General features: G+C 39.1%; 1 protein-coding gene across 2 annotated transcripts; it reads right to left on the bottom strand.

The window, feature by feature from the left end:
* Positions 1 to 2,353: 2,353 nt before the first annotated feature.
* Positions 2,354 to 11,254, bottom strand: tmem231 (transmembrane protein 231). Of its 2 annotated transcripts, none has more exons than XM_082538173.1 (7): positions 10,371 to 11,254; positions 9,277 to 9,443; positions 7,982 to 8,110; positions 6,332 to 6,475; positions 5,564 to 5,645; positions 5,379 to 5,476; positions 2,354 to 3,307 (listed from the first exon to the last, which is right to left on the bottom strand). In XM_082538173.1, exons 1-7 carry the CDS (start codon positions 10,507 to 10,509, stop codon positions 3,278 to 3,280), a joined length of 789 nt encoding a protein of 262 aa, XP_082394299.1. In that variant the 5' UTR covers positions 10,510 to 11,254; the 3' UTR covers positions 2,354 to 3,277. The 2 variants fall into 2 exon arrangements, with proteins under 2 accessions (XP_082394299.1, XP_082394298.1); XM_082538172.1 differs by having other exon boundaries at positions 2,354 to 3,361; positions 5,371 to 5,476; positions 10,371 to 11,253.
* Between the last annotated feature and the right edge of the window lie 502 nt (positions 11,255 to 11,756).

Below are 11,756 nucleotides of genomic sequence, written 5' to 3'. Positions count from 1 at the left end.
ATAATGAATGAAATAATAAAGAGCAAAAATTGTGAGGCTGTGAGGACAGCAGTCCACCTCTCTTAAGCTAAACAGGCATCCTAGTCAGAAAAACGCACCCATTTGATTTTTTTAAGGCTTTAAGTTAGGATCGTCAGGTATAATATTCCAGTCACATATTCTACTTTATGTTTGTGCTGTTGTGGTGATGCAAAAACATCCTTATAATAATGAATCTAATTGACTAATATGAAACATTAACCAAATATAGCAGCAGCGTGTCCTTTCTGTGTCTCTTGGGTAAAGTTTAGTTGATAATAAAACACCTTTTCTTTTCTTGTTTAAGAGCATGCAGCACGTTTATGATAAAGATAATGACATCAACAGGAAGTGAGCCAAGACTTATATGTTCAGATAATCTGACCTTGAGAACGAATAAAAGGTAGTACCCACAGAATGGTTAAGACATGATCTTTCTGAGATGAAGTTGCTGAGCTGCTTGGGTGTTACTAAATCGTTTCGTCCAGCACAAACTTTGACTGATTGGTTTAAATGAGCTAATGCTCTGGTACAGGCACAGAACCACATAAACACACATGGACACATTAAAAAACTTCTCCCTGGTGGATGAGTCACAGGGAGGAAGAGAGTGCAGTACTGCAGCCTATACGCCCAAAGTCAAAATGAAGTAACTACAGAGCCTGCTAATAGTGTGAAAGATACAGTACTGTGCAAATGTCTCGAGCCACCCTTTGTTTCTGCATATTTTGTTCCCAATGGGCCAGATTTTCCTGTAATGTGTAAAAGTGTTCTTAAGTTAAGCATTCAGGAAATACTTTTTTAAATCCACTGAACACCGATCTGTAAATCATTCAACCATCAAAAGGCTCCTAGCTCAGTCTCTTGATGTGTGGAAACCAGTGTGGTTTCCAGTGTGTAGAAATCAGTGTGTGTAGAAACCAGTGTGGTTACTACACATAACAGACAACTTAGCAAAGAACCAATTTTAAATTGTATCTTTAGGCATTTTGTTACTAGCAGTGTATCTCAGAAAACATCATTTGTTGCCTTTTATTTAGTTAAATCTATGAAAAATGCCCAAAATAACAACAGTGTTTCTGCACCTGTATCATTAAAAGTTTTAAGGAACCCGGACAAGTGCACAAGGGTTATCTGAAAATGTTGTCCTTAAAAAAAATGGGGATAACAGACATCAGAGACAGAGGTAATCAGAGGTCAATTGATCCAATTCATCTACTGTTTACTGAAGCCTGATCAGGAATTCTCTCAATGCTGTCAAGAAGCCAAACTATCTATATAATTGGTTTAAAAAGTTGTCATACTAAATATTGACTTTCAAACTTAGATTTATACAGACTCTATTTTTGCCTTATAATCTGTATTTCCATGTATGTTTGCAGATGTATCAATAAATCGCTGCTCCAATTTCCCATTATCTTATCAACAAATAAAAAAATGGGGGGTGTTTCATGAATTTTGCAATTAACAGTGAGAACTTGGTGACATATTAAAAGGCTTGAAAGTGAAGTTGGCCATTCTAAACCACTCTGCTCACAGTCTGCTGGCTGTCCATGTTGTACGCACACTGAATAAAAACATCTGCTGTTTGTGCAAAGCCCTGAATGGCCAAAAGGGGAGAGACACAGAGGAGCTTGGACTGCTACAAAAACATCGGTCAAGCCAACCAGCAACACACACACTGCTTCTCCTCCAAGCACCAAAGCTTAAAGGACGTGTAATAAAACATGAAATGCTTGTCACCTTTTTATTTCCAAGAGTAAATGTTAATGAGAAACTGGTTTTTGCACCACCAGGAATGCTTCCTAACACACAAAGAAAAATTCTTCTGTCCTAATCTTGAGGATTAGGGCTGTGACAACTCCAAGACAGGGAGAGAATCATCCTTCAGCCAGTTCGAGCTGTGTTGGCCATTTGCTCTGTCTAAATATTCTGATGATAGGATCGGTTAACCATTAATTCTTTTGAACCTCATGATTAACATTATCTCATTTTCTCACACTTAGTTCCTTCTGGTATTTCACATGCTAGGATTGCACATTTATGATCTCCGGTTACTTGCAGCCCTCCATTAGCTCGGTTGTTGTGAACTCCTTTGAAGTGCTTTCACACAGGAGATCATTAGCTCATTGGTTATTAACCCTATGATATAAAGTGTCTTAAGATAAATATTGTTGTGAGTTGGGGTTATGGCTTCGTGAAAAAGTCACAAAACATTAAAAAACAACAGGTTGCTTCAGAAAAAGTCTGAATACTTAAAAAAAAAAACAGGTTTTAGTTTTCATTTCTTAGGAAATCATCACACACATGTTATGGTTAAAGCAGACACACATAGTTAAAACTGTAAAAAATATTTATTATCCATTATGCCACAACACAAAAGACTGATTCTGCCACATACACTCACACAATAGCACAAACTCTTCTCATATTTCCTAAACAGTTGCTAGAAAACAGCAGCAGAAAGAAAAAGATCCACTTTTCAGAGAAACAACTATTCAGCTTTATTAGAGGAGGTTGCTCCATTGCTCCTCAGGTGGTAAAGAAAAAAGCAATAAAATTTTAAAATCTTAAAGATTTGCTACATGGGATTTCATTCATACAGAAACTCCTGTTTCTCACAAAAAATATCTCCAAACTGCCAACTACAAATTCCTAACTACAGCAGACAGTTTGTTTTCAACACTGCCACGCCCATGGATGTTCGAGATAACAGGACACCTGTGAGTCGTATAACTTCAGTGCGCTTTATCGTATAGAGGCAGCTGTTGAGTTGTGCCAGCACAGGTCAATCAGCGCTACGTGCACTGTTGTCTCTGCACAAAAGAAGGAACCTCGAACGTGTCTAACCTTTCAGACACTACTTTTTGTTTTTTAAGTTCCTGCGTGCAACAAAAGACAGACTGATTCTGCTTTCTAACAAATATCAAAGCAGTTTTAAAATTGAATGTGCAGCATGGGTGCTGGTTGTACTGATGTTGCGAGGATGCTGCCTGGTCCTAATGTGTGAATGTGTTTCAGATCACCAAAACAGGTTTTCTGGACGATGATGGGGCAGCACTTACTGCTAACTGTAAACCTGAGTTAACACACGAGAGGCAACAGCAGAAAGAAGTTCAAAGAAGAACAAGGAAAAAGAAGATTGTGGGCAGGCTGCATAAGGAGGTTGAAGCACTACCATCATGACATGTGAGGTTTTCCCACTGGGACTGGGACAGTTGTCAGAACCTGGTTCTGGAAAACAAATCTCTGGATGCGTTCAAAGACCCAGAGGAAGATGAGGAGGATGCTGACATATTGAATCCAGGCAAATTTGATGGTTTCCCAGAAGCCGGGGCGATAGGTGGAGGGAGAAGTCAAGGCAGAAACAATGACAAAAATTAGACACCACACCCCAAAATCAGGGGTGTCAAACATTAGAATCAGAATCAGCCCAACAAAGACTCCAGTCTGGGCCTCTGGACTGCTTTGGCAGATGTGAATGCAACGGCACACATTTTTAATTTTTAACTGTATTTTGGCACGGTTTACAGCTTCTGCTACTACTAATGACCTTTTTTAAGGTCATTCACACTACACCAAATGAATTAAATAAAATACACAAACAATTAAATGACAGAGGTTTTTTTTCAGGATAATTACATGTTAGAACAATGAACTACCAGAACTTTTTCTTTTAACTTTTACACATCTGTTTCTCTACTGTGCAGAAAAATGACGTAAATGTAATGTTGTATTTGCACTTCTTATTCTTATATTAAGACATCTCCAGGATTAAATGTGCAGTTAAACCTCTGTACAGTGACAGAAAGGGGAGTCTAACACCTCTGGCCCACTTAACGTTGGAGCGTGGGCTGAGCGTGGGTTGGAGAGGGGCCGATGGCACGATATGGCAGCCTCGCTTCTGTCAGTCTGCCCCAGGGCAGCTGTGGCTACAACTGTAGCTTGCCTCCACCAGTGTATGAATGTGAGAGTGAATGAATAGTGGTATTGTAAAGCGCTTTGGGTGCCTTGAAAAGCGCTATATAAAATCCAATCCATTATTATGTGGCCCACTGTATAATGTGACTGTATTATGTTACTATGCTGTTTCTTGTTTTATTGCTGCTGGCCTCTGTGAGCTACCAAACAGATTTTGTTGTATAACTACAATGACAAAAAAGTTCTTCAAGTCTTTAAGTCACTTAAGTCACTTTAATGATTTTAACATCCCTGCTCTAAATTTTCTGTACTCATGTTTTACAAGTTTCTTAATTTTACCTGACTTTTCTTTCACCCAAAACTTCATAGCAAAGTTTAGCATGTGAATAAGTAAAGCACTGAATGGGACAAAGAAAACGACATCCCAGTCTCCTGACATAAAATGTTAATATCATGCAAACGGAGCTGAATTACCAGCTAAATTAAAGCACTTAGTTAATTAAGCTACTGCATGTTATTCTAACTCACCACATTCATTTTACTTACTTTTTCTGATGCAGTGATTTTGCAGAATTATTTTACAGTGCTTTGAACAACAAAGCTATGTGACGCCTGATTGAGTAAAGATGAAATAATATTTGATTTTTCAGAGAATAAACATTCAGAGGTTTGCTGCTACAGCCTCCCTTTACCTTCCTAGTTTTATGCATGCACAGTACTGCTGTGGAAAACATGTCCAATAAAAGCCTACTTACATGAGATAAAATTTATCATAAACCTCTTTTTTATTATGAAATGTTTCTGGGCTTCTGGAGACATGGAGCTAACATATACTGACAGAAAGTTTACTTAAATTATTTATAATCATTTTTTACATTACGAGGTTTCACAAATGTCCAAATGAAGGATCACCCCAAATGAGTTCAAGGTTTTTATAGAGGTAGTGTTTGAGATCTCTCTTTATCGCTTCATGAATCAGAAAATACACAATGAAATCCATATTCTATAGCCAAAAAGGCCATACAAAGCATCACGATACAGGCAGGAATAAAACAGGAAACTCTGGTGTATGCAAATGACGTAGAAGAGTATGTCAGAGTGTAAGAAAATGACTGTTAAAGTTTTGTATTGGGAAATGACAGTAATTTACATACATGTGCATTACCAGAGGTGTAAAACAAGCACCTCAGTGTTTGTTCTGGACATTTCCTTTGTATTACCATCTCAAAAGCATGTCAGAGGACTGACAAGACTATATAAAATACCTCGGAAGCTCAAAATTGAACAGTCCATGAAAAAAACATGCTTTGTCTGCAGCGTCCCACCTTAAATAAACCTTATCCATAGAAAGTATTCAAAGATATATTTATTTGAAGGTTACTCTATGTGAAAACAAACATGTCCATTTTAATGTATTTATCAAAAGGATATCTGATTACCTCCACAGGGTAGCGGATTTCAGCTTTAAACTCAAAGGGAGCAGCAGCAGCTCGTCCTATAGTCCACACGGGGATTGGGCAGGACAGCACTGTGGTCACTGTGGCAGGAAAAAAAAAATACACACTTGCAAAATTTGACTAAATTTACATTAAACCAAACAAGAGCAGCGCCTTTGTCAACTCACAGTTTCTGTTCTGGTAGCTCCTGATTATATTCTCGAGGTCATACGCGCTCGCAAAAGGGCTGGAGCCATCGATCACCGACACCTTAGCATCAACGCGGAGGAAGAGAAAACAGCACATTAACGTATAATCATCCCCCATAGCATGTATTAACACTGACACAGCAAAGATGCATGGTGTACTGCAAATATATTTTTATACGGGGTTATTGCGATGGCTAAAATCACTAGCTGAATTACTCTGATATTGAAGTAAACTTTAGATTAATACTTCAGGAGTATTTTATGCAGATTTGTTTTGTTTTATGTGGAGTTACATTTGCTGTGGATGTCTAAGTCACACATATTCTAAAAAATGACACCATATGGATACAAATTTGGGCAGGTGCCTCTCTGACACCATCATGCATACACCCAGTTTAAAAGCGCGTTTAGTGGGCTGTTACAGTGGTAGTGAGTGCTTAACAAATACACGCCTTTACAGAAGACAGAAAAGATAAGAAGCTACTGTTCTGCTGTGAATGACCCTTCTTGTAAAGCAAGACACTTGGGATGTGGTTGGTGTGTTTAATTTAACATTAGCAAACATTGTTAGCAAACCAAACACATGCATACTACAATGACGCTAACCACTGAAGCACGAAGCTTTTGGATATCAGATCTTAAAAGTGCCTTTCTGCTCCGCTCCAGGCTCAGAATGTGGTAGCAAAGCACTCATCTACTCTAAAGGGTGTAGCGAGAGAAAAAGGTGGTGATCCCGTGTCCTCTTACATTATAAATATTGTAGAGCCCCCTGTGAGGCAAAGGCGTTCTCTGCTGCAGCCTCAGGTCTCCGCTGATGAACAGCTTAGCTCCGGGGACAGAAGAGGAGTGCTGCATGTATGCCAGACTCTGCATCACCACGGTGGACATCCGCTGGGAAAACAACAACAACAAATATTACGCTCTGCTTTAGCTGAACCACCAGCCGTAGACGGTCCTGAAGGCCCTGCTTTGGTGCTGTCACACTGAAGGCCACATTTTATTATTTACAGCACTTTGAAATACCTGTTATTAAACAGGTAATATTTATTACCTGTCTGAAAAAATGTGTTTACACATGTAATAATTGGGGCCCGAGCACTAAAAGTGTGAAGGTTATTGTATCTGCTCTGTTGTTTATCAATATTCAGGCAAATGAATCGCCTATTTGAGGCTCAAAAACTCGTGAAATTGTGCATACGCCTCAGTTCTGCTGAAAATTTACATAAAATCTACATATTTTACCGATTTAGCGTTTCAAAATGGCTCTAGAGCGCCACCGATGCTGATTATTAAGAAGTACTACAGACACATAGCTGAGCTACATGAGTCAAATTTGGTAAACATGTATAACATGAGACAAACAAAAAGTCCCGGGGCCCATTGACCTAAACCTAACAGGAAGTCAGCCATTTTTAATTTAAAGTGGAATTTTGCGGCAATTTCGTCCATTTTCAGGCCTCGTACGTTAGCTAACTCCTCCTAGGGTTTTTATCAGATCTACATGAGCTTTGGTGAGTACAATCTAAAGGCTTCGGTGATGTTAAATTGCAAAGCTTTTGAATTTTCACGAAAAGGCGTGGTCCTGGCGGCACGCTAATTTTCACTCATTCGCCACAGGACACGACATTGTCAAATCTCAGCTAAACATCGTCCAGTATGTCCCAAACTTCACAGCTTCGATGCGAGTCTAGAGACATCTGTGTGCCAATATTAGGTCACACTTATGGCGCCACCTAGTGGAGACAGGAAATACACAGTAGGTTATTTCCCGTCTTCACTTGTGGTTCAACGTCTGATATGCTTCAGAGATCTTTAGATGGTATTCTCCATCGCCACCTAGTGGGCATAGGTGTCCAGCATGGACACCTATGCCCGCAGCGCACCTGGATATACGCCAGGGTGCGGGGGCCCTCTCGTCGCTGCTTGCAGCTTTAATTCTATTTTTAGCAGGCAGAGTGAGAGAAATATTGACATTTAAAACTGCTTAAAAGGCTTTTAAAAAATCCCCAAAGCTACTAAAACTGATAAAAATCACGTGGTGATCTGTGCCTCTTAGCTCCAGCCCCACCATTACCTCACAAGTTTTATCACGTTTCATAACATTAGTTTCGTAAGTGAAAGAAATAAACTTTTTATGGCTCCTTCTCAGGTTTAAAGTTAGTAGAAAGCCTTGTCTGATGAAAAGGTGTTTCCTACGGAGGAAAGGTCGAACCTAAACTATCTAAAGTCAGTAACGTGGACCTCTTGGCCATCTTATTGCTGTTGGTGCCTTTTTGGAGCATCTTTAGTGGTGAACCATGTTATTTATGGCCCAATGTGCAACCTTTAATTTGCACTAACTAGCTTAACAGATTCATGGAGTGTCTGTGCGAGTGGGTAATGCTGTGGGATACATACAAAGAGCTGGTAGCTGAAGGTGAGCAGCAGCTGAATGCTGTACACCTGCTCATTGGGTTTCAGAGGAAGCTGCAGCTGAAAGACCAGGAGGTCCAGTTTCCCATCCTGGTTCTGGTCCTCTTCTCTCACCTGCAAAGTGCAGTCACAGAAGAACAAAGCAGACTCTACTGTTATTAAAAGTAAAAAAAATCATATCTGTCCACTGTTCAGTACAAACATGATGTTTATTATGCAGGAACGGACACTTTTTTAAACCAGGGCTCGCTACTTAATACGTTTTCCAGCTTTTCAATGACAGTAAACTCAAACTGCTCACTGAGCAACTGGACTACGAGGAAAAATAACATAATTGACATTTCTAATGTATTACACACAGTGAAATCATTAATTATTGTATGAAATAAGAAAATTAAAGTAATTGCCATGTGAGGCCTTTTGGTACTTTTGTGATGGTACAATGCAGACTTACCTAATGTTTTTGTACATTTATTACAAGTTCGTATTGGAGCTGAAAAATATTAAACCAATACATAAATGCCAAAATCTGCAGCTATTCTATACTGACTGATTTTGTGAGGCAGTTTTGTATCAACGTGGGGACACCAAATATTGATATTGTATTAAATAAATTTAATAATCACTAAAAACAAGAACAAGAAGCTGCATCTCATGCACCACCATCCTGAGATAAACGAGCAAAATTTACATTTAACTGGCCCACCTGAAAAACATTGCTTCACTGGACACACTCGCCTTAACAAAGCTGCCTCCTAATTCAAAGCAAGCTAACGGCTCAGCCACATAAACGAAATTCAACAGCAACCTTGTGACATTGACAAAAACTCCCCACAGCACTAAATGGGAGTCTATGGAGACTCCCTTACTCTTTGAGAAGGCCCCAAAAGGGAATCAGGGGAACTGCATGTTCATTTCTCAGCCCCATAAGTTGCTGCTTGGGTCCTACTGATGAAAAACACTGATGCACTCACTAACAGCTACTTTGGTCACAAGCACCATTCACAAATACACAGAATGAGCATGAAAATGAAGCTTACACCACGGCCAAGTTTCTTACTTCTAAATTCTGATTTCAGCATAAACTCTAATCACCTGTCTAATCTCATCTAATCCAATCCAGTCATCTGCTCAAAAAACTCAACTGTGAACACAGTGCTTTAGTTCATTACTTAAATATCATGTCTTCTATTAAAACAGGATCGATTCTGCTGTAGTTTGTTACCAGAGAACATAAGCACCGTGCTGATTTGAGTGGCGTGTTGTGAACACATTCTTACAGTGACAGCAGGAATCCGGAGGTTGGCTCCTAGCATGTTGTTAAGTTGGGGGAAGGTGCTCCAGGCGACATATTCTCCCCTAGTACTGGTTGCTGCAACAAGCAGAGTCTGATACTGGAATCTCACAACTGGCTGTTCCTCATAAGTGCTCCTTTTTATCCAAAAACCTAAAATTAAAAACAAGTTTGAGAACAAGGAGCATGTATTTGTACCACTCAAACTGTTCAGTTTTCTACAACTACTTACTTGGTGTAATTACAGACATATGCAAAATAAATCAGACTAGCACCCATTTGAAATAAATAAATAAATAAATAAATAAATGAATTGCTGGACCACTCCTTGGAGGTCAAGAGACTGGAGTTGAGATTTTTGTGTGGGGAAATCCCAGTAAATTCCGGTAAATCAGCAGTTTCTGAAAGACCCAAAACAGCTGGTCTGGCTCCAACAACCATGCTGTATTCAAAGTCAGTGAAAATAATACTAAAATACATTTCTTAAATTATCCTCATTTAGAAAACAGAAGCAGCTTGATGATGTCACTGAAGGCTTCTGTTTTCAACTCTGTTGTCATTTTACACATGGACACCACCAACCACTTGCTTATCAGTTGTAATAATAAACGTGAAAATAATTACTGCCAATCAAACAACCACGTACAATGCTTTCTATGTGTTTTCTGTTTAAAGCAGACATGAATTAAGCGTTTTAACATGTTTCACAGTCATACGAGAGCAATAAGAGAAACAGGGAGCCTGTGATTCCTGACAGAGATAAATGAAGTCTGATAGTGCAAAATGAATCTTAATAGGTGTATAAAAGCTTCAATCGGGAGTTTTATAAATGTAATTTAAAACTTCATGGCTTGTCCCATGCTTTGATACCTAGCAGACTTGGGAGAATAGAGGAAGTGCCACTGGATTTTGCCTTACCAGCAAAATCTATCTATGAAAATTCCATGGCGTGGCGCAACCCGGGTGTTTTTCCATGAGTGACGTGCAAACAAATATTTTGCTTCTATTAGCGTGGCATGTGTTGCTGTTAAAGGGTGTAGTTTTTAGAGCGCATGTAGAGTTTCTGGACCGTAAATGTACCTTGGCTCCTGTAAGCAACCAGCAGAGGCGGGATGTAGGTGAGGCACAGAACCACAACCAGGAACAGCGTGGCTTTCGTGCACACGCTCGTTTTGTACCGAATCAAAGCCGGGTGAGAGTACACCTCATAGAAAGCCATAAGTGTGCTGGAGGTATAAACAGCTCAGTCTTCCAGATAGCAAAGATGCTAAACCGACGGAAAGCCCTCGGAGGATCAGCGTGGGCAAACCGACAATAAAATGCTAAGCAACCACAAATTATCCCTTAGTCATCTAACCGCTTCCGTAATGAAGTGAGTCTAGTAGGGCACTGGTCAAAAACACAGCGAATTAACATGCTATTTATGTTAGCACCAAGTACCGCGCCATGTTCCTTCCTAGTTTAGCGTCTGGCGGTTACCATGGCTGCCAGTGTTCGCGTTTGTGCTGCATTCACGCGATACCAGCACGGTGAGGAGCACACACACACACACACACACACACACACACACACACACACACACACACACACACACAAAACGTGTACAGAAGCAGAAACGCATTACAGGCAGGGATTCTATATTTTTGTGGTTATTGTGCATTTATTTCTTGTAATTTTGACTTTTGAATAATTTCATCACCGTTTTCATCAGTTTGCTTCGCTTTGCGGCCCTTTTTGTGTCTGTTTCAAGTTGTTTGCGGGTTTTTTTTTCAATCTTTTTGAGGATAGGGGGGTCTCTGATTATTTTTTAGTTTCTCTTTGAGGAGGTTTTGTGTCTCTTACTTTGTGTCTTTTTGCATCTCGTCAATTTGCACCCGTTTCAGGCCACTTCCTGTATTTGCCTATGTTTTCAGTTGGGTATGTCTGCAAACACGTGTCTGTTGGGTTTTTTCTATCACTTTCTGTTCATTTTGCATTTTCCCTTTACATGCCAATCTAAATATTCTTTATTTTTCACTATGCAGTCACATAATGAAATTCTGTGTGGTAGTTTTCATCTTAAAATAAGATATTAATTGCTACATAATATATAATTGTACACAATAGAAAATAAATCATCATTAAAGATAATTTTGTGTTTGTTATTATTATTATTATTATTATTATTATTATTATTATTATTATTATTATTATTATTATTATTATGGATGGTTGGATGGGTTCATTATGCATTAACACCGATGTCAAATTCATTTTACATTGTGGCCCACATGCAGACCACTTTGATCTTAAGTGGGCCAGATGAGTGAAACTCTGCTTATTGTCATTGACCAGAGGTTTAACTGCACATTTATAGTCCAAATCGGTTTTTCTACATGTTAACGTTTTTGTACTGTAGTTAGTGAAAAAGTAACACCAGCCTTAATGATTCTGGGCTTATATTGTAAAAAAAAAATACATGTGTAA

The sequence above is a fragment of the Aulonocara stuartgranti genome, assembly GCF_965226115.1.
Source record: "Aulonocara stuartgranti genome assembly, chromosome: 7".
NCBI lineage: Eukaryota > Metazoa > Chordata > Actinopteri > Cichliformes > Cichlidae > Aulonocara > Aulonocara stuartgranti.
Note: the sequence above shows the minus strand (reverse complement) of the source record. Positions and strands in the feature narration are given on the sequence as shown.

Excerpts from the sequence above, each read along its gene's own strand:
- tmem231 (XM_082538172.1), bottom strand. The coding sequence starts at position 10,509 with ATGGCTTTCTATGAGGTGTACTCTCACCCGGCTTTGATTCGGTACAAA. Across the intron at positions 5,646-6,331 it reads GGCTCTACAATATTTATAAT|GTGTCGGTGATCGATGGCTC; the intron begins GTAAGAGGACAC and ends GTTGATGCTAAG. Across the intron at positions 3,362-5,370 it reads TACCCTGTGGAGGTAATCAG|CTATCGCCCCGGCTTCTGGG; the intron begins ATATCCTTTTGA and ends TTCTCCCTCCAC.